The sequence below is a fragment of the Globicephala melas genome, chromosome 3, assembly GCF_963455315.2.
Source record: "Globicephala melas chromosome 3, mGloMel1.2, whole genome shotgun sequence".
NCBI classification, from domain to species: domain Eukaryota; kingdom Metazoa; phylum Chordata; class Mammalia; order Artiodactyla; family Delphinidae; genus Globicephala; species Globicephala melas.
Genome location: NC_083316.1, coordinates 26,704,700 through 26,723,080, shown reverse-complemented (window position 1 = coordinate 26,723,080; position 18,381 = coordinate 26,704,700). Strand labels below are relative to the sequence as shown.

At 45.8% G+C, this 18,381-nt stretch overlaps 1 protein-coding gene across 2 annotated transcripts in view; it reads right to left on the bottom strand.

Annotated features, from left to right (window-relative positions):
* The window catches only part of NPR3 (natriuretic peptide receptor 3), a 63,364-nt gene extending 51,598 nt beyond the window's left edge, over nt 1-11,766 (bottom strand). For both annotated transcript variants that reach the window (XM_030843625.2, XM_030843626.2), the window contains exons 1-2: nt 11,010-11,766; nt 1,621-1,743 (exon numbers count right to left, since the gene is read on the bottom strand). In XM_030843625.2, the coding sequence (XP_030699485.2) occupies nt 1,621-1,743; nt 11,010-11,766 (880 nt within the window). The remainder of the gene's footprint in view (nt 1-1,620; nt 1,744-11,009) is intronic.
* Nucleotides 11,767-18,381: the final 6,615 nt, after the last annotated feature.

Genomic DNA, 18,381 nt, shown 5'->3' with positions numbered 1-18,381 from the left:
TCCAGTACCTAATTTGTACTTGCGCACTTATAATATGCATTCACATGCATTGCCTCAAAATGCTATGCTTGCAGTAGCCAACTTGCAAAACTCAGAATAAATTTTTTTCATTTTTCACCAGTCTCTACCACTGTCTCAATGAATTCAATACTGTAACCAATGATGTAATTACATTCTGATCTTGGGTCAAGAAGCAAAACTGCCACTCTGCTTGTGTAAAGATAGGGGGAAAGACAGTGATGGGAGCAAGCAGGGGAAAACTGGGTGTTTATCCTGCAAGCCTCAAATCTTCAATTTTATCCGCTACAGGAAGAGAGGTTACTTTTGATTCAACAACTTTGCTTTATTCCCGTGAGAAGTATGATTCATTATGTTTATACACAATGATCTACTGCTTAAGTAAGCCAGGAGCTTATCAGAGCAGGAAACTGAGGCATATGCTTTAAGGTTTAGATCCCATCTAACTATATCTCGACCATGATAACTGAGAAGTGGAGCTCAGCATGAACATGCTGTTCGTGATACACACACTTACAGTTCCCCTGTAACTGCCAACGTGCAGTACTTGAGAAAATGGTCCATAGCCCTACATTCTTTACTTCAGAGAGAGCCCTAACCACATTTGGGGAAAATGTTTTATACCTGCGATCTTGATGACTTCCTAGAACACCCTCCATCACAGGAACCCTGGGAACTTCCCCAGATCCATTTTAAGGAGTTAAATGCTTTTGATCGTAACTGTTAGTGGCTTCCCAACTTTTTTTTTTTTTTTTTTGCAGTCGCTGGCCTCTCACTGTTGTGGTCTCACCCGTTGCGGAGCACAGGCTCCGGACGCGCAGGCTCAGCGGCCATGGCTCATGGGCCTAGTTGCTCCGCGGCACGCGGGATCCTCCCGGACCGGGGCACGGACCCGTGTCCCCTGCATCGGCAGGCGGACTCTCAACCACTGCGCCACCAGGAAAGCCCAAGCTCCCCAAATTTTTATAAGAGAAGCTAAGAGACAGTAATCTAGAAGGAGGAGGGACTGGGAGCAGCACCTTTCAAAATTTTTTACCTCGATTTACAGTAATGGTTATTTTATTTATTTCACATTGTGGTCCATTACAAATACATGTGTAACATGCATAAATATATACACACAAACATGTAATCATATTCCTAAAATAAAAGTTGTATGAAACCATACATATGCTATGTGTGACACACTTTGACATGTTCTATTCTATTACGTTGATGTGTTCGAGTCTATTCCATGCTACTAAAAATTCTGTCCAAATCTCCCTAAAATTACTCCAGCAGTCCATCATGGTGGCAACCCAAAGTTGGAAATGCACTGGGGAGGGGTCCTCAGGGCCTGGATTTATGATCCTTTGGAGTGCTGGAGTGAGCTATGTTCTCCCCAAGTCCCTTGGCATCACAGGTGGTGGTAACTTTTTGCTCTGAGTTCTCAGAGAAGGAAAGCTTGAGACCTTATGAGAAGTGGGAGTGTTCAGAATCACAAATTTCTAAAACCCTATCTATGGAAATCAAATCTACAGAGATGACTCAAGTTATTGGCCCTGTCTCACAATCCCTTTTTGACACCCTGGCAGTGGGAGGGGAAACCGGAGGCAGAGTTACCGTAGGAAGAGCTGTTGAAGAGCTCGATGTTGAAGAAGGCGTAGTCTCCGCTGGTCATCCCGTGCCTGTGCGCCGCCAGCATGATGCCGCGGATGGTGTCGCTGCTCGCACACATGATCACCACTGCGGGGAGGAACAAACAGACGCGTGAAACGCCCCTGCACGGAGGACAGCATCTGACGGGGAACAGGGCACGGCTAAAGTCCTAAAGAATCCTCACAAATTATTCATGAATTACAAAGGGCAGAATAATAGCTTGACAATGGAGAAAGCTATCCATCGCCACCATAACAAAGTGATGGACATCAACATCACCCACCATGGGAGCAGACTCAGGAGTCCCCTGGTGTAACACACCCCGGGCCCCAAACCTCACAGTGGGCGACCTGAATCTAATCAGAAGGAAGGCTCTGCAAACCCAGCTTGGGGGACTGTGTATAGAATAGCGGACCTGCGCCCTTCAAAGTGGTCACTTTCATGAAAAACAAAGATGGCCTGAGGAAATGTTCTAGACTAAAAGAGACTTAGAGAAACAGAAAGCTGACTGCAGTGTGTGGTCCTGGATTGGATCCTGGACCTTAGAAAAATAATAATAAAAGTTTTTCTACAAAGGGCATTATTGAGACAACTGGAGAAATTTGAATAAGGTCTGTAAATTGGATAATAGTATTGTGTTTGTGTTAAAGTTCTTGCTTTTCATAATTCTACTGTGGTTATATGAGTGGATGTCCTTGTTCTTAGGAAACACACACTTCAGTTTTCAGGGGTAAAAGAGCATGATAGCTCTATTTACTCTCAAATGGTTCATTAAAAAGATAGTAATATTTGTGCATGTATATGTACCTGTGTATATATTTGGAGGGGCAAGGGAGGGAAGGGGGAGATTAGAATGGCAAAGCATACCGGCAGAATGCTAACCATTGGTAAAAATCTGGGTGAAGGCTATAGGAGGTGCTTTATACGTTCTTACGTCTTTTCCAAACATACACAATTGTTTCAGAATGAATTCCTTTAAAAAAAATACTTCCAATAAATTCCCAGATTTGCCCAATATAAGATAGTGAGGCTTGTCAGCTGCTTTTTATGCTTTTACTCGCATAGTAAACCTACTTTCCTGAGAAAGCTTTCATTTGGCAAATCAGAGGATGCAGCGAGTGCTACAGGCTTTCTGCAGTCTGAATGTAGAACCCTTTTTCTCAAGCTGTCTCAACATATATAGGAAATAGTTACCAAGATTCCAGGTCCCTCCCCACGTGCTCTCAGTTCACAGCCACACTGTCAGAGCTGAGAGGCTTTAAGCAGCTGCAGAATAGTGTTGTCTGCCACGTAAGAGCTGCAACGGACTAGAGGGAAGTGGGGACCTGGCCTTCATCCAGTTATTTTGATCACTGTTGATGGCCCCTGGACCCCAAGACAGTGCCCGCTGTGCTTTTCTGCACACATGGAGGAGAGGAGAAGCCTGGGCGCCATAACCACATTATCGCCATGCGTGCCAGCCCTGCAGGTTGTGTATGTTCTTTGTAAAAGCATGGGTGCTGAAAGATGCAGAACAAACTTCAGGCTGTGCCAAAGCCTCCTTGGCAGCCTGCGCGAAGGGCCAGGCGCTTGCTGACATTTCGTTTACTGCACAGGTTAATTCAGAGAGTTAGATCATGACTCTGACATTTCTTACGACAAAAGGGCTCAGGCGACAGGCTCAAAGTCTGCAGAACAAGTTTTTAAAACAATACAAAACTCCGATAGATTTATAACTGTGGGAGTAGGTGTTGTTTGTGCCTGGAAATATAGTTATATATTTGGGATGAATAGTCAAATTTCAAGATGTCTCAGTAAGGAAGCTTTTGAAGAAACTCCTCATTACTCACTGTGATCTAGACATTTGATTTAGCTCCGATTTGATTCTAGTCCTCTAAATGACAAAAGAGCCAAGGTGTCTCCCAAAACAGCCTGGGCTAAGGCTGGACAAGTTTGAAGAGTGTGGATTCCAAGGGTGGGCAGCACCGGGAGGCTCCAGGAAGCTCTGGCTGACTCTCCACTGGCAGACCTCATCATCTTTTGATCACTTGACCATAGTCCAGAGTCTGGCTCTAAACCTTAAGACACAGAACCTGATTCTGTCAGCACATAAAGAGTAGAGTCATTGCTTGGGGGAGCAGAGTCCCGATAACCTAACTCAGATATTTTTACATAATCTGAAGTGAAGATTAATTTCAATGAGGACCACAGTGGTCACAAACATGTTTGTGCCGACATAGACCTGGGAGTGCTCATTGAGGAGCCAAATTATAAGCAGAAGGATGTTAGTGAGGGTGACGTCAGAATCAGGGAGATCAGCTGCAGGGTTCAAGCATCCAAAGGCATCAGGTCTTGATAACCCAAAGCATCCGTCTAAGAGCTACACCTGGCCCAGGCCTGAACAGGCTGTGTCCTCAGGCCAGAGCACAGGCTTCCCCAAGTCCTGGATGGGCTGTGCCCAACACTGGCCTCTCTGTCACTTCTTTTCTATGTTTACAGCCCTGGCCCTTCTCCTTCTCTCTCTTCCCATCACCACTAAGACCAACCCCTTGTGATAGACACATTCTTTCTTTAAATGTCAGTACCTGCGTGGACCAAGCAAGAGTGACACAGAGCAGCACTGAGCCTATCTGAGCAGACTGGAATTATTGTAGATCCCATCTGTTTTGTGTGGACAATGTGGTCCAATTCTGAAAACGAAATCCCAACTCCCATCGTCATGGGTCAGGTATTGTTTTTCTTCCACAAAACAAACCCATAGTGCACATTATCGCCCAGTTTAAGTTGGAGCAAGCACTTAATGACACTGGCCGAGCAGTCAGAATGCAGAGTGCTTCTACATTTGTAGAATGTTCCTTAATCTCTTATGGCTTTTTCATTCATGCCTAATTCAACAGCAAGTATTTTTAGCAACATGCCTCTATACAATCTTTCGGAAGGTTGAAAATAGTTTTCACTGAAATAGCTTTCTCTTCTTACTCATGTTTCATCAGTTTACATAATAACTAATTAAATTGCATACTTATAATAATAAGTACAACTGCTTTAAACAGATTTATGAGAAATGTGCTGGCAAACATGGGAGAAGTATACCAGCTACCAGCGTTCACTGACAGCCAATAAAGTTTATAGAGGAAAGGAGAGCATCAGCTAATGCTGCAAGCTGCTTAAGTGGAGGTCAATTAAAATAATTTCTGCTACACTTAAGTATATTTAAATATATAAATATTTAAACATATATTAAGTATATTAAATAGATATTTAAATATATAAGTACTAACATTTTTGGTCAAATTGTTAAACTTCTAGAAGAGGAAATGATGATGCGATTCCAAGTTTCTGGATAGACTTTTCATCATTCTGCTCTATTTTTTCCCCCTTGCCAAAGAACATGTGATATTCCATGTTACCCTCCACTATCTGTGATATTCCATGTTACCCTCCACTATCTGATTCCCACAATGTCTTCTGTTAAGTGGCTTCTCCCTACTGCAACACGTTCTTGCAATCACTCTAAGAACAGCAGAGAGAAGTACAAAGGGGTGGCTAGAGAAGTCAATTCAGAGACCCCAAAACAATCCAGGAAGCATACTTGAGTTAGGGTGATACCCTTTCCCCCTTTCAGGTTTACATTTGGAGCAACCTCTAACAGAAGGCCACTCTTCATCTCCCCATGTGCCTACATTTGTCCCTCTCCCCCCATTCCCGTGGGGGAGGAGAAGGAGGGAACTGTCTGATTGCTGAGTCTGGAAAAGACAACTGGGCATACGGGACGCAGCCCTTTCTTCCTTCCTCTTTGGGGTGTGTCTGCTTGCAGAGAGTACACATTACGGGCAACTTTCACCCTGTAGTAAGGGGCGTGTCCTGGAGGGGGGCCTGCAGCGCTACCTGTGATTTAGTGGATGACCCTGCCTAATTATGAGGGGAAGTAATAGCAGGCAGGCCCTTTTGGCAACAGATCTAAACCCATGTTCTCCAACAGGTTATCAATAATAAAAATGACATTTTCATATTCTCCATCTGACTCTTGCAGCCATCTTCTATTTAATTCTAAACTTACAAGGGAGAAGAGAGGTTATTCCATGGAAGCAAAACAAGATATGCCATGTACTGCAAATTGAAAATATGACAGCAGAAATTTAAAACTAAAACTCAATAGTAACTGTGGGAGTAGCCAAAGAAACATCTAAGTAAGAGGAACTTTTTTTTAAAAGACAGGTGGTAAATAGGAGAAAAGGGATGAGAAAAACAGAGTCCCAAATCAGAAAGCCTAACATACAAATAAAACAAATTGTAGAAAGAGAGAACAGAGAAAATGAGGGGATATAAGAAATAATTTAAGACATTTTCCCGGAACTAAAAGACATGAGTTTGTGAACGGAAGAGACTTACCCTTCAATACCCTAAAGGGCATACGGCAAAATATGGGCACACAAGTACAATCAAAATGAAATGTTAAAACACTGGGAGAAAAAGGGGATTCTAAAAATTTACAGAAAAAATAGCAAACAATAGGTCAAAAATCACAATCGAATCAAGCTTTCCAATAGCACCACTGGAATGTAAATGACAATTCTTCAAATGTTGAGGAAAAATTATTTCCAACCTGGAATTCTATAGTTATGTATAAGGGTAGGAAGAAGAAACTTCAGTCATGAAAGGTCTCAAACTTTAGCTCTCAACCATCCTTTCTCAGAAAGCTCCTGGAGGATGTGCTCCACCAAAAGAAGGCCATAAACCAAGAAATAGGAACACATAGGGATCTAGCTCAAAAGGGAGAGGTGATAGAGTTGCAGAGGATGTGGAAGAAAGAATCCAGAGTGACAACCATGTGGTATGCTTAGAAAATAACCAAACTGGAGCAACTCAGGAGGCTTAAAATAGAGAATTGGTAGATAATTTAGTTATAAGTTCATAGGAAACTAAGCAAAAATAGACTATATTTTTAACCCCAAGGAAAACAAGTAGGGCAATAAAGAAATATCATTGTAGTAGCTTATATGGCTCAACTACATATAGCATTTAGAAGGTAATAATAATACAGACACTGAATACTGAGCTAACCAAAAAAAAACCTGACACGATCATATTGAAAGGATGACTGGAAGGAAAGCTTGAGTGTGTGGTTAACAGGCAGTAGAAGAAAACTAAATCACTATCTTCCCCTGGGATGGCAAGAAATAAGACCTAAATCTGAAAAAAATAAAAAATAATGTTATTTAGAGGTCTGAAGTCAAATACCTACAGACATAGCTACAGGAGTTGAAAATAGTTGCCTCTGGGAGGTGAGATATGGGGAGCAGGAGATAGGAAACTCTTACTCCTAGTAAGAGTTGTGTCATTTTCTGACTTTCTAAACTACATAGCTGTATAACTTTCATAAAAATAAAATCTATTATTTAAAAATATATATTTCTCTCTGGCTGTTTTTACTTTACATAAGCAATAAGTTTCATTTGCAAAATAGAGACTGCACCTTTATTTTTTTTGTTCACAAAGTTCCATCTACTCCAAAGGCTTTCAGAATTTCTACACTGCAGCCTACAATGCTTCTTTTACCCCCTGCTATGGATTAGTTATTTTACATTTATCATGGGTTCTTTGCTTAAAAACTCTGACCAAACTCTCTGTCATTTACCCCAGCCTAATTCTAAAAATAAATGACTCTTCTACTGATTAAATACTGTTATCACTACAGTTGTTATGCAGGCCAAGAATAATGACATATTAATAACTAAAAAGATAAAACTACAGTTCTTCATACAAAAATGTTGTGTGCACACACTTCTGGCTCTGCATCTTATGAGATGTATAGACAAAACAACTGCTGGCTTTTATTGCTTAAAAAAATATTTCTTTTTAAACTTCCCTTTTTAAAAATAAATTTATCGTTGAGTATAGAATATTGAGGGTAGTAGTTGACTTTTTAAAAATAATACATGCTCAGGTGTGTGTATTTTAGTGATATATGTTAGCTAAAAACATGAGAGAAAAAATGTTAATTATTGATTTTGATAGTAAATCCCTAAGAAGAATAAATAATACCCCTCAGTTTTTCATTCTATAGCACACACGTAGCCAAATGAAATTTTAGTTATATTATTATTAGAGATGGTGGCATTATCAGTTTTACCCTTTAAGAGACCAAAACTTTTGGGACTTCCCTGGTGGCACAGTGGTTAAGAATCCGTCTGCCAATGAAAGGGACATGGGTTCAAACCCTGGTCCGGGAAGATCCCACATGCCGCCGAGCAGCTAAGCCCGTGCGCCACAACTACTGACCCTGCGCTCTAGAGCCTGTGTGCCACAACTACTGAAGCCCGTGTGCCTAGAGCCTGTACTCCGCAACAAGAGAAGCCACCGCAATAAGAAGCCCGTGAACCGCAACAAAGAGTAGCCCCTGCTCCTGCAACTAGAGAAAGCCTGCACGCAGCAACAAAGACCCAACACAGCCAAAAACTTGATTAATTAATTTTTAAAAAAAAGAGAGATTAAAACTTTTGTGATCTGATTTTAAAGATGAACTTAAGTCCAAAAAGATGCTAAAAGCATTATCTTCAAAAGGGGGGGGGGGTGACTCTCTAGTTCTATGATATTTAATATGGAATTTTCAAAGACAAAAATAGAGTCAGTTCCATTTTACACTCGAGTGAGCAGAAATCAGAACCACCAAATACCAGTCTGAAGAGGCCTGATTCTCATCCCACCTCCGTTTCACAGAAGAGGAAATTCGGCCTCTGAGAAAGTAAGTGACTTAGGCAGGCCCTGCAGCAGCTGAGTGCAGCCGCCAGATCCAGAGGGTCTGCTTCTCACCCTTGACAGGGTCTCGCCTTCCGGTAAAGGAGATTATCACCATATATATAAAATAATTATAACAACTCTAATAAAACCTAGGTTTATGGAGCACTCAGGAGGTATCTGCACTGTTTCAGAGCATTCCTGTAAGATAGCTCATTTGCTCCTCCCAGCATCCCCCCACTTTACCTGAGGAGCCCGAGGTACAGAGGTTTATGGCAGCCCAAGCTCCCTCCCCAGTGAATGCCTCAGCCAGGCCAAGAGCTCTGAAAATTCAAACGCCACTAAATCCTTGTACTGGACCCCTAGTTAACCCATTAACCACTTATGGTGAAATAAAGGTGATTAGTAAAACTAAAAGACCCCCAGAGAGAGCTCTGTTATCAAGCAGCTTTCTCTCCTGAGAGTAGGGAATTTCAGGGGAGGGAGGAGGGCTTAGGGGAGAAATTATTTTGTTTTATATTTCTGAACAACTGCCAAGTCACTGTTGGAAACGTATTTTAGAGTAAGAATGGTAACCTTATCACCTGTAAAACATACCGGTCAGTCAAACAAACTTTCACCACTAGATTCAAACTTGGGGGAAAAAAAAAGTAAAGAGGCTTGGGAACATCTACGAGGCTTTCGGAATTAAAAAATAATCAGCAGCAAGACTGTAGCCCAATCTCTTTGAAGCCCCCAAGCCCACTAGGGCCCTGACGCCCTCCCTACCCTCTGGCTCAGCCACACCCTTGTGAGGCTGAGGGGCCCCGGTGGCCTCGATCTGCCCTCTTCTGAGCCGACCTCGGCCACGAATCCCAGGCCACGTGCGAGGAGATCACCACTGGCACTGAGACCTTCAGGGCAGTAGCATCACGGACGCATTGGCAGACCGCGGATCTCGCCCGTAGGGGGACACACCCCCAGCCCCAGCCCAAGCTGGGAAGTCTCCAACTCCTAGCTCCAAGCCCTCGAGAGCGAGAGCTGAATAGTCAGGTTCGGGGGCTAGAGCAGCCCGAGGTGTGCAGGGGTCTGCCGTAACCTGGGGACTGGGAGCGGGAGAGCAGATGTGGCTTTCTCAGCCTGGCGTGGCGAATCCGCAGCCATTGTATACAAGCGCCCTTTTTCATAATCAGCAAAGCCGGCGCCCCGCCTGCTTGGCTGGCAGGAATTCGGCGCAGACAGCCTGGAGTTCGAACGCTCAAAACTTGGCCGTGCATCCCCACTGTCAACACTTCCCGCCTCCTCGCTCTAAAGAGTGCGTTCACTCCGAGTCCGAAGTAGTCAAACTGGGAAGGGGGATGACCGCAGCGCCATCCTCTTTGGAACCTTTACCCACTCTCACCTGTTCCTGAGGCCCCCTGCCTCCGCTTGCGCTGTCTCCCACGGCCAGCGCCCAGGTGCCCAGCCGTGCCAAGTCGTGGGCTAGCCCCGCGCCCGGCTCGGCCCCTCTCCCCTTCCGTCTCCCCGTGTCGGGTAGTGGGGAGCTTTGCCGGGGTTGCACCCCACTGACAATAGAGGCGCGTGCGCGCCGAGCGGGAGCAGGCAGGATTCCCTGAGTGATATGCACCCAAACCTGACATCGGTAAGGAGGGAGCTGTGCTATGCTGGCATCTCCGCCCGCCATCCCGCAGGTCTACTCTGCAGTACAATGAGGCAGCCGCACTGGGGGATTCCGCGATTATATATCCGTGACCAGCCGCTTCTCCTCCCATTCCCTGTAGCCATAGACACTACCCTCAACCTTGAGCTCTTTGGCCAGTTTGGTGGTTATTCAAACCCCCACAGACCCGCGGAGAAAACTTCAAGGGGGCGGGGGCGGGGGCGGGGGGACGTGGAAAGGAGGTTCAGCGCCCGCTTCCCCAGCGCGCGCGCTCTAGCAAAGCCTAGCTGCCGGCGCTTTAGACCGCGATGCCGAACGCGCCGGGGGCAGTGAGTGTCGCCAGAGTCCAGACACTGCGAGGCATTTTTGATGGAAACCACAGAAGCCCGTTCATAAGCGGCTGGAGGGGCCAGGGAAGGAATGAGAAGGGCGATACAATGAGCCTTTAAAAGAAAGCTGGGATCTGTGCGAGGAGCAGCCGGGAAACCCGGAGACCGGAGCGAACCGTGAGGCGGAGCGTCTGCTGTAGAGCGTACACTTCCGCACTCGGAGGGGGCGCACGTCGGCAAAGACCGGGTAACAAATTCCTTCGGCCTCGTCACGCTTTCAGACCCTGGTTGGAGAAGGGCACCCGTAGTGAGCCCCTAACCACAAGCCCGGCGCCGGAGCCAGGGAAGCGAGAAAGAAAAAACCCAGGAGCTTTGACAGCACCTGTTGGACCAGAGCACTAGCGAGTTGCGAGCTCACATGCCCCTCCCCCAGGCTCCACCGCCTCCCCGGGACGCTCTGCGTACACCCGACCACAGCCATGGATGATGGTCAAAGGTCGTCGCAGCCAGACAGCGCACAGCCCGGCGAGTCCAAGCGCACGCGCCCTCCCCGGGTCCTCAGTGCCGCAGCGGGTAGTGGGGTCCCCAGAGGAGCGGACGAGCGTGTAGCGAGAGCCGCGGAGAGCGGTTGGGTTAGGGCCTGGGGCCCGAGGCGCACTTCTGCTCACCTCGCTCACTGGCCTGGATGTAGCGCACGATGTCGTCCACATCCAAGTCTTTGGTCTCATCAAAATTGTAGGCGGACGTGTGCAAGCCTTCCTCCTGGAAGACCTCATGGACCCCCTCGAGGGTGAAGTAGCAGTTCCGCTCCAGCTTGTCGTCGCTGTAGACCAGCACGGCGCGGCTCCACTGGTGGTGGCGGAACAGGGCGAGCATCATCTCGCCCATCTTGGCGTACGCGGGCGCCACGCGCGTGAGGTGAGAGTACTCCGTGTCCTTATGCCGGAAGCCGGCTGCCAGTGCCCCGGCCGACAGCATGGGTAGGTCCCAGTGCGACGCTAGCCGGGCCACCGGCGCCGCCGCGTACTCGCACACAGGCCCCAGGATGAGGTCGGGCTTGGCGCCCCGCGCCGCCGCCACGCGGTCCACCAGACTGAAGAGTGCGCGGTTGCCGCAGTCCGAGTCTTCGTAGGCCACCTGGAAGCGAGTGCCGGGTGGCAGAAGCCGCCGCCGGGTCCCGTTGCCCTCCACGCTGCGCAGCGCGTATTCGATGGCCGGCCGCACCCGAGCCAGGGAGAACAGGTACGAGTCGTCCTGGGGCAACAGCACCAGCACCTCGATCTTCTGCGGCGGCAGCGCCTCTCTTTCCCGGCGCCCGCCGCCCGGGCCCGCGCCCCCGCCGACACCGCCACCCGTGCAGCCGGCCAGCAACGCCCAACCGAGCAGGACGCACGCGGGGAAAGTGAGCACCAGCAGGGACGGCATCGTGCCGCAGGAAAGCGCCTGCCCTCGGTGCGGACTCGCCCTCTGTCCCCCACCGACCCTTCCTCTTTCCTCCCCACTCTTCTCTCCGAGGTCCCTGCGCCCCCTTGGGCGCTCTAAGAAAACAGAATACCCCCTTCACTAACTCGCCGAAAGAGAGAGGAAGAGTCCTCCTTTGCAATGCCACTCGTTTAAAAAAAAAAAGAAAAAAAGAAAAAGTTCACCGGGTGTAAACCTGTACGTCTGTAATATATTTATATATATACTTTTTATAAATATATATATTCGCCCTCCCTTTATATATACTATTTTGCTTAGAGGTGGCTTCTTATTTGGGCATTGCTAAGGTTGCTTTTGAAAGCGTATTTGTAAAAGAAGAAAAAGTTAGACTTGTCCAAGTGCTTGTAATTGACGGTGCATCTCCCTCGCGTTTGATCTCATTGATTCGCGCCGGTTCCTGGATCCATAACCCGCGTTTAAATAGCGTGGCAGCGGCGGAGCGTGTTACCACACAAGGCGCGCCGAGGCCCGGCTTGTATTTCCAGCGGGGGGGGGGGGGGTGGCGGCTGGGCTAGGGGAGCCTCTCATTAACATTCTTACATCAGGACTCCTCCCCGCACCCCTACTCTTCCCACCCCTCCCCTGTCCCTAACTCCCCGCTCCCCGCCAGACCTGGGCCTTTTCCTTAAAGCCACAGTCGCTCACTTCTGTACCGGCGGGAGCCCCCAACGCGCTACACAGCCACCTGGGTGTAGCGGGGTCCCCGCCTCTCCCTGGCCCCGCACGCGGCAGCTCTCTTTCCAGTTCCGGGCTTTAAAAATGGAAATATGTCTGAAAGTAAAGAAACGCGCGCAGGCACACACACACACACACACACACACACACACACCCCACGCCGTGCAACAAACAACAGGATTAAAGGAAGGAGGTGGCCCTGGAAATTGGTGGTTTCGTTGCAAAAAAAACCAAACACCCTAGGTCCCGATGGCTCTCACCTCTTTCTCACTCCAGCCACATTCCCTCCTGATGCGCCCACTCGGGGCGTGCACTCGACCTTCCCGGTCCTCTGGCGCAAGGTCAGGGAACAGGGACCAAGGTCCCGGGGCAGACGGCTCGGTCGCGGACCTGGAGCGCCCAGCTAGCCCAGGCGTCCCAGCTATCCCTCCTTCCCGCGCTCCCCACCCCCGCCGGCCTCCTCCCCCAGAGCCGCGCGAGTTCGCGCCAGAGTCGCAGTGCTGCCGGGCATCCAGGGTTCCCGGCGCACTGACATCTCCGCCGGCGCGCTGCGAGCAGAAAAGTTAAACTTGTTGCTTCCAAAGGCGAGAGAACATTTCTTCTGAAGGTGGCAGAAAGAAAGCTTGAAAAGCATCTCCAAGGCGTCCTCTGGGCTTTACTTGCTAAGCCAGGTAATTAAATAAAGAGACCTTCGCCCTAAAGCTTTACCCCGAGGGTCCCCTGGGTGGAGGCGCGTCCTCCGCTCCAATCCGTGCGGCCGGAAATCCCACCGCTTCTCCTGCGGGCAGCGCGAGACCCTGTGCTCCGGTAGTGCCGAGGAAGGTCCTGCGTCCAAGACCCAGTCTTGCCACTTGTCACAGGCACAGCAGCGGTGGAGACGAGGGTGGAAACGGCCGTGGAGAAGTCCGTGGCCAGAGGAGCCTCGCCGGAGTCCGCCGTGCTGCAGGGCAGGTCCGAATGGGAGCTTGACCCTCTGAACGTGGTAACACACCGAGGTCATTTGCGGTGGGAACGTACTACATTGGACGGGTGAATTCTGACACTGAAGTCCCACAAATTAAAATAAATTGAAAATGGTCTTTCATTTGGGCGTCCGTGTCCACAAATTTCTATTAGTCTATTAGACCAACGCCCTCTTTCGGCAGAAACTTGTAGCCGACTTGTAACCCCGATGCCACCACCCCAGGCGCTGAGTTTGCTTTTTGGTCTTTATTTTTCTTTGTTTAACGCCGAGGCCTCAAAGAGCAGTCGCTCTCATTTGTGACGATAAAAAGGCAAATTGGGGCTTCCGGAGATGTGGCAATTTCAGGCATCAGCGCTCGTCACCTTTAACAGAACCCGCCTTATCGCTCTTTCTGGCACCGTAAATGTAATTATGAGTAACGTCTCATCCTCCGGGGCATTTAGAGTTCAGATTATGCACTGTGATCCCTGAATCTTCAAGTAGGACCTTATTACTCCTGCGAAAACTTTCATTTATTTTATTACAGCTGCTAACCAGTAGCAAACGAGGCATCTGTGTACAATTTAATTCCACACAAAGGGTAGTCCTCACATACTGGAAATTGAGATGTAGAGCTTCACAGCGATAAAATCCCCCCTGAACTCTAGGAAGGGGGGACGGAGGGAGGGAGGAAGGGAAAGAGGGAGGGAAGAAGGGAAAGAGGGAGGGAGGGAGGGAAGAGGGAGAGAGAGAAACAAGCTAAATCCCGAATTCCAAGGGGCTTAATGGATTTCGAAACTGGTTGCCAGGAGACGTGAAGGACCCAAGGTTTACTATTACTGCTCGCTATGCCCCGTGTCTGGGGAACACTGGCCAACGGCGATATGATTCCGCACACTGTGTAACGTGGGCTTAGTCGGAAAGGCTGGGGTTTCAGTGGCACCGGGTGTGAACGCCTCTCCCCTAACAGGCGCTGCCCGTTCGCGCCAAGGGTCACGGGCAGGGTAGTCAGTGCATTTATGTTCGAGCGAGTATCGCAGCCTCTCAGTGGCCTTTGGATCAGAGCTCTCAACTTCCAGTTTGTCATTCAAGAGCACTGACAAACCGTGTAAGGGAGAGCCCCCAAACTAGGCAGCAGTACCAGAAAAGCCAATGTTACCTCTCTTGCTAATGCTCAAAGCACCCCTTACATTTTTCCATTGAACAGAAATTTTTCCATTGAGCAGGATTTTTTTATTGAGGTATAGTTGACATATGACATTATGTTAGTCTCGGATACAACACAATGATATGATATTTGTATATATTGTGAAATGATCACCACCGCAGGTCTAGTTGACGTTTATCACCATAGAATTACAAAAACTTTTTTTCTTGTGATGAGAACTTACAGATCTGCTCTTAGCCACTTTCAGATATGCAATACTGCGTTATTAGCTATAGTCACCATGCTGTACGTTACATCCCCATGACGTCATTTTATAGAATTTAGGATTTTTGAAGAAAGTTTTTCAAATGAAAATAGCCACAAGATTATATGAAGACCTGCCAAGTAATATATGTATATGGATTTAACATTACCAGTTTTATTCACTTTCCATCAAATTAGATTTTCCCAGGCAACTGAAAGTGTGCATATCATGAAGTTCTCCAATCTTAGGGCAGGAAAAATTTTAGAAGTCACCTAGCCTAAGACCCTTCACTCTCTATGTGGAGAATCTAGGCCAAAGAATATAAATACCTCTTCATCCCCAGAGAATATTTTTACATGGAATTGGATTAGAAATAAATACTTATTATACCATGTAAAAGAGTGTTGGGAACAAAGTTAAATTTCATTAAGGAGTAACATGCTTTATATCAAACTTTGATTTTATACGAAGCTGTTTTGAAAATATGCAGCATAGTAACACAATTACTAATAGATTATAGTATAACTTTTGCAGCGTCATAATCACAAAGATGAATCAAATCAAGAAGGTAGGAAAAAAGAAAAAATAGAAATAACTCATCCCTTGGACTCAATTTTTCAATAATTGTTCCCTTCAATTCTGTAAAACTTGAAATGGGGGAAAAAAGAAGCACTTTTTTTAACATTCAAAAGATTGCTAACCTTTTCACCTAGTGCATTCTTTCTGACTACAATTACTGAATGAAAACAAAAGGAAGTTACAGGGAAATGCTGCAAAATAAAATAAAATTAGCCAAATAAAAAGCAATGTTAGCCCTAAATGTGATATTACAGAAAACATCAATAATAGACTTTTTATAGGATTTAGAACTCTCATCGATATCCACAAATCATATTTTTTAACTTTGTTACTAAAATCAAGTGGCAAGTTTTCTATAAAGTATTCAGCTGTTTGCTTTCCATCTGTGAAATGAAATCATGTCTCTATGGCATTCCTTTTCCACCAGGGAAGACAACATTCTATAGGGAACCTCAACCGGTGATTCTTTGAAATGTGTTAGAAATGCTGTATCAGAGGGAAGTTTTCTCTACCAACTGTCACAGTCCGTGTGATCTCCCTCAGAATTCGCACAGCAATCTCTAAAGTGCCTTTCAAAGAGTATCTCCTCTCCCTTGTTAAGCCAGCCCTGAAGTCATATTGAAGAATAACCCTATGAAGCCTGTAGCCCACAAAGAAAGTGTCCTCTGGGGACAGAATTGTTGAAAACACACTTCCCCCTAGAGGCAGAAAAGATGAAAGAATATTACACATAATTCAAGAACATTTCTGTAATTCCATAAGTGTTGAGATTTTGTTTTTAACATATAGTTGATCTTTTAGAGGGAACCATCCATTCAAGACATGGGAGGAAAATCAATAAAGGGCAAAAAATTAAATTGAAACCTTGCCTCTAGGTTTTAGCTTTCCTTAGCAGGGACTCTGTTAATTGATCTCTTTTCTTCTTTTATACAAATCTACAATTTTTTGCCAGCACTGTAAGTAAAAGCAATTACATATTTTTTCTATTTAAACTTATGATTTACTTTCATCAGAAAATGCAGTTAAATGTGGCCTCGAGGGATTCTTTTGAAGATGCTGCTCTACCAGATTTATCTCCTTATGATCAGATCTGTTTCTGTATTACTGTCCTCCTAGGTTTCCATCAACCGCAATCTCTCTTCATGTCTTTGGAGATGTCCTGAGATAAAATGACATTAGAAACACTTCCGAAAAATGTAGAACTCATCTGTGATTTAACCTGAGTTGCTGGCATGAGGTTTTCTAGGATTTGCAAGCTACATCAAGCATTCTCACCGTTGATTTATAGACAAGTCATTTAATATAAATCATGAGATTCACAAAAACAAGTGTATGTGCCTCAACTTTATCCATAACACTTCTGACTCCATTTAATTTGTTTATTTAGTTGTACATGGCATTACTCCAAAAAGGACTTAAGAAGGTATGTAAAAATATAAAATGGAATTTTAGAGAATTTTTCTCAGGGCAAAATGCACAGCCATTGCATCCTACTCTCCTACTTTTTTTCTTAAGGTTTTACTAACAGTTGCAAGCCTCGGCAATGGTCCCCTCTCCCATCTGAGTTCCCACAGCATCCCTCGGGGTCGTGATCACACTCAATTTTATTTCCATTTACAAGGAAGCAGTCTGGATAGGGATCAAGTCCTCAGAGCGGTGTCCTGCGGGAACAGCATGCATCTGGAAGCCTCACAACATGTCCCGAGATTATCTCCTCACTTATTTGTCCTTCAGTTTCCTCGTTTCCCTCAGTTTTCTCCTTCTAACATGGAGATAACGGTCTTGCCCTGGTGCTGTAGAAGTAAGAGTCAGAAAAAAAAATATTGATAGACTCACAGTGCTTCATATACAGTAGGAAATTAATAAATGGCAGCTCTTGCTATTACATTCCCTTCAATGCCTGGTGAAGAGTACTATACCAAGTAAGTGTTCGATCAATGTTCCATAAATTCATTATGGAATGAGTGAATGAATGAATTTAAAACCCAAAACCAAGATGGTTTATGCATACCTTGTTTGGAAGTATCTATTGCCTGATCACAACAGTGGCTTTTTTGGAGGAAACTTTTTGGCAATCACTCTGATATTGGCCCTGGATTCCCAGACTCAGATATTTCCTGATAAGCTTGAGGCAGGAGCTTGTTCAGTGTTCTTTCCTCTGCATAGTGGGGCAAAGAGAACAAGAGCTCATGCGCATAGCTACCCTTCACAGCTTTAAGGCTCCTCCAGAAACTCAGGCTAAAGGGAGCAAGGGGAAATGGGGCAAATTAGAGAGCAGTTTTAAAAATGGAAGAAATAGAAGTGGCTGGTGCCTGCAAGGGGCCGGACCTTCAAGATAAAGGGGAGCAAATGCTGTATGGAAGCACGAAGAGGATTGTACTGGAAGGAATGTATTTAATTTATAGATCATGGATATTACCATAAGTAATGAGAAAAGAGTAGAATGTCCTAATGTATTAAAACCCAGGCTGTAAAATTGTCAGACCCAGGGCTGAATGCTCTTGTCCAATTCAAAAAACCTTTTTAAACATCTACAGTGTGTCAAGGACAATGGTGTTCTCTAGCTTAAACCTATTGCATCAGACATTCACTTGTTTTATTTGGGGATATGATTTGACCCAAGTTATATTTGAATCTATGTGATAGTCGCGTGTGCAAAGTTTAAGAGAAACATTATCAGGACAAAAATATATCAAATTTCATCTTATAAACATAACATTTTTTTAAAATCTTATAAAAATCATTTTCCTGATGTTATTACATCACAATATTGAGCAGTTTATACTCCAAATTAATCAGCATTAATCCACTAGAATGTAAACTCCATGAGGACTGGGATATTTTTTTTCTTTAATCCTGCATTCTCTCCTTCAAGAATGATGTAGTAGGCACTTGAAATTTCATTTCACCAATGATAAATCCAAAAAATGCAAGTTTCCTATAAAACAG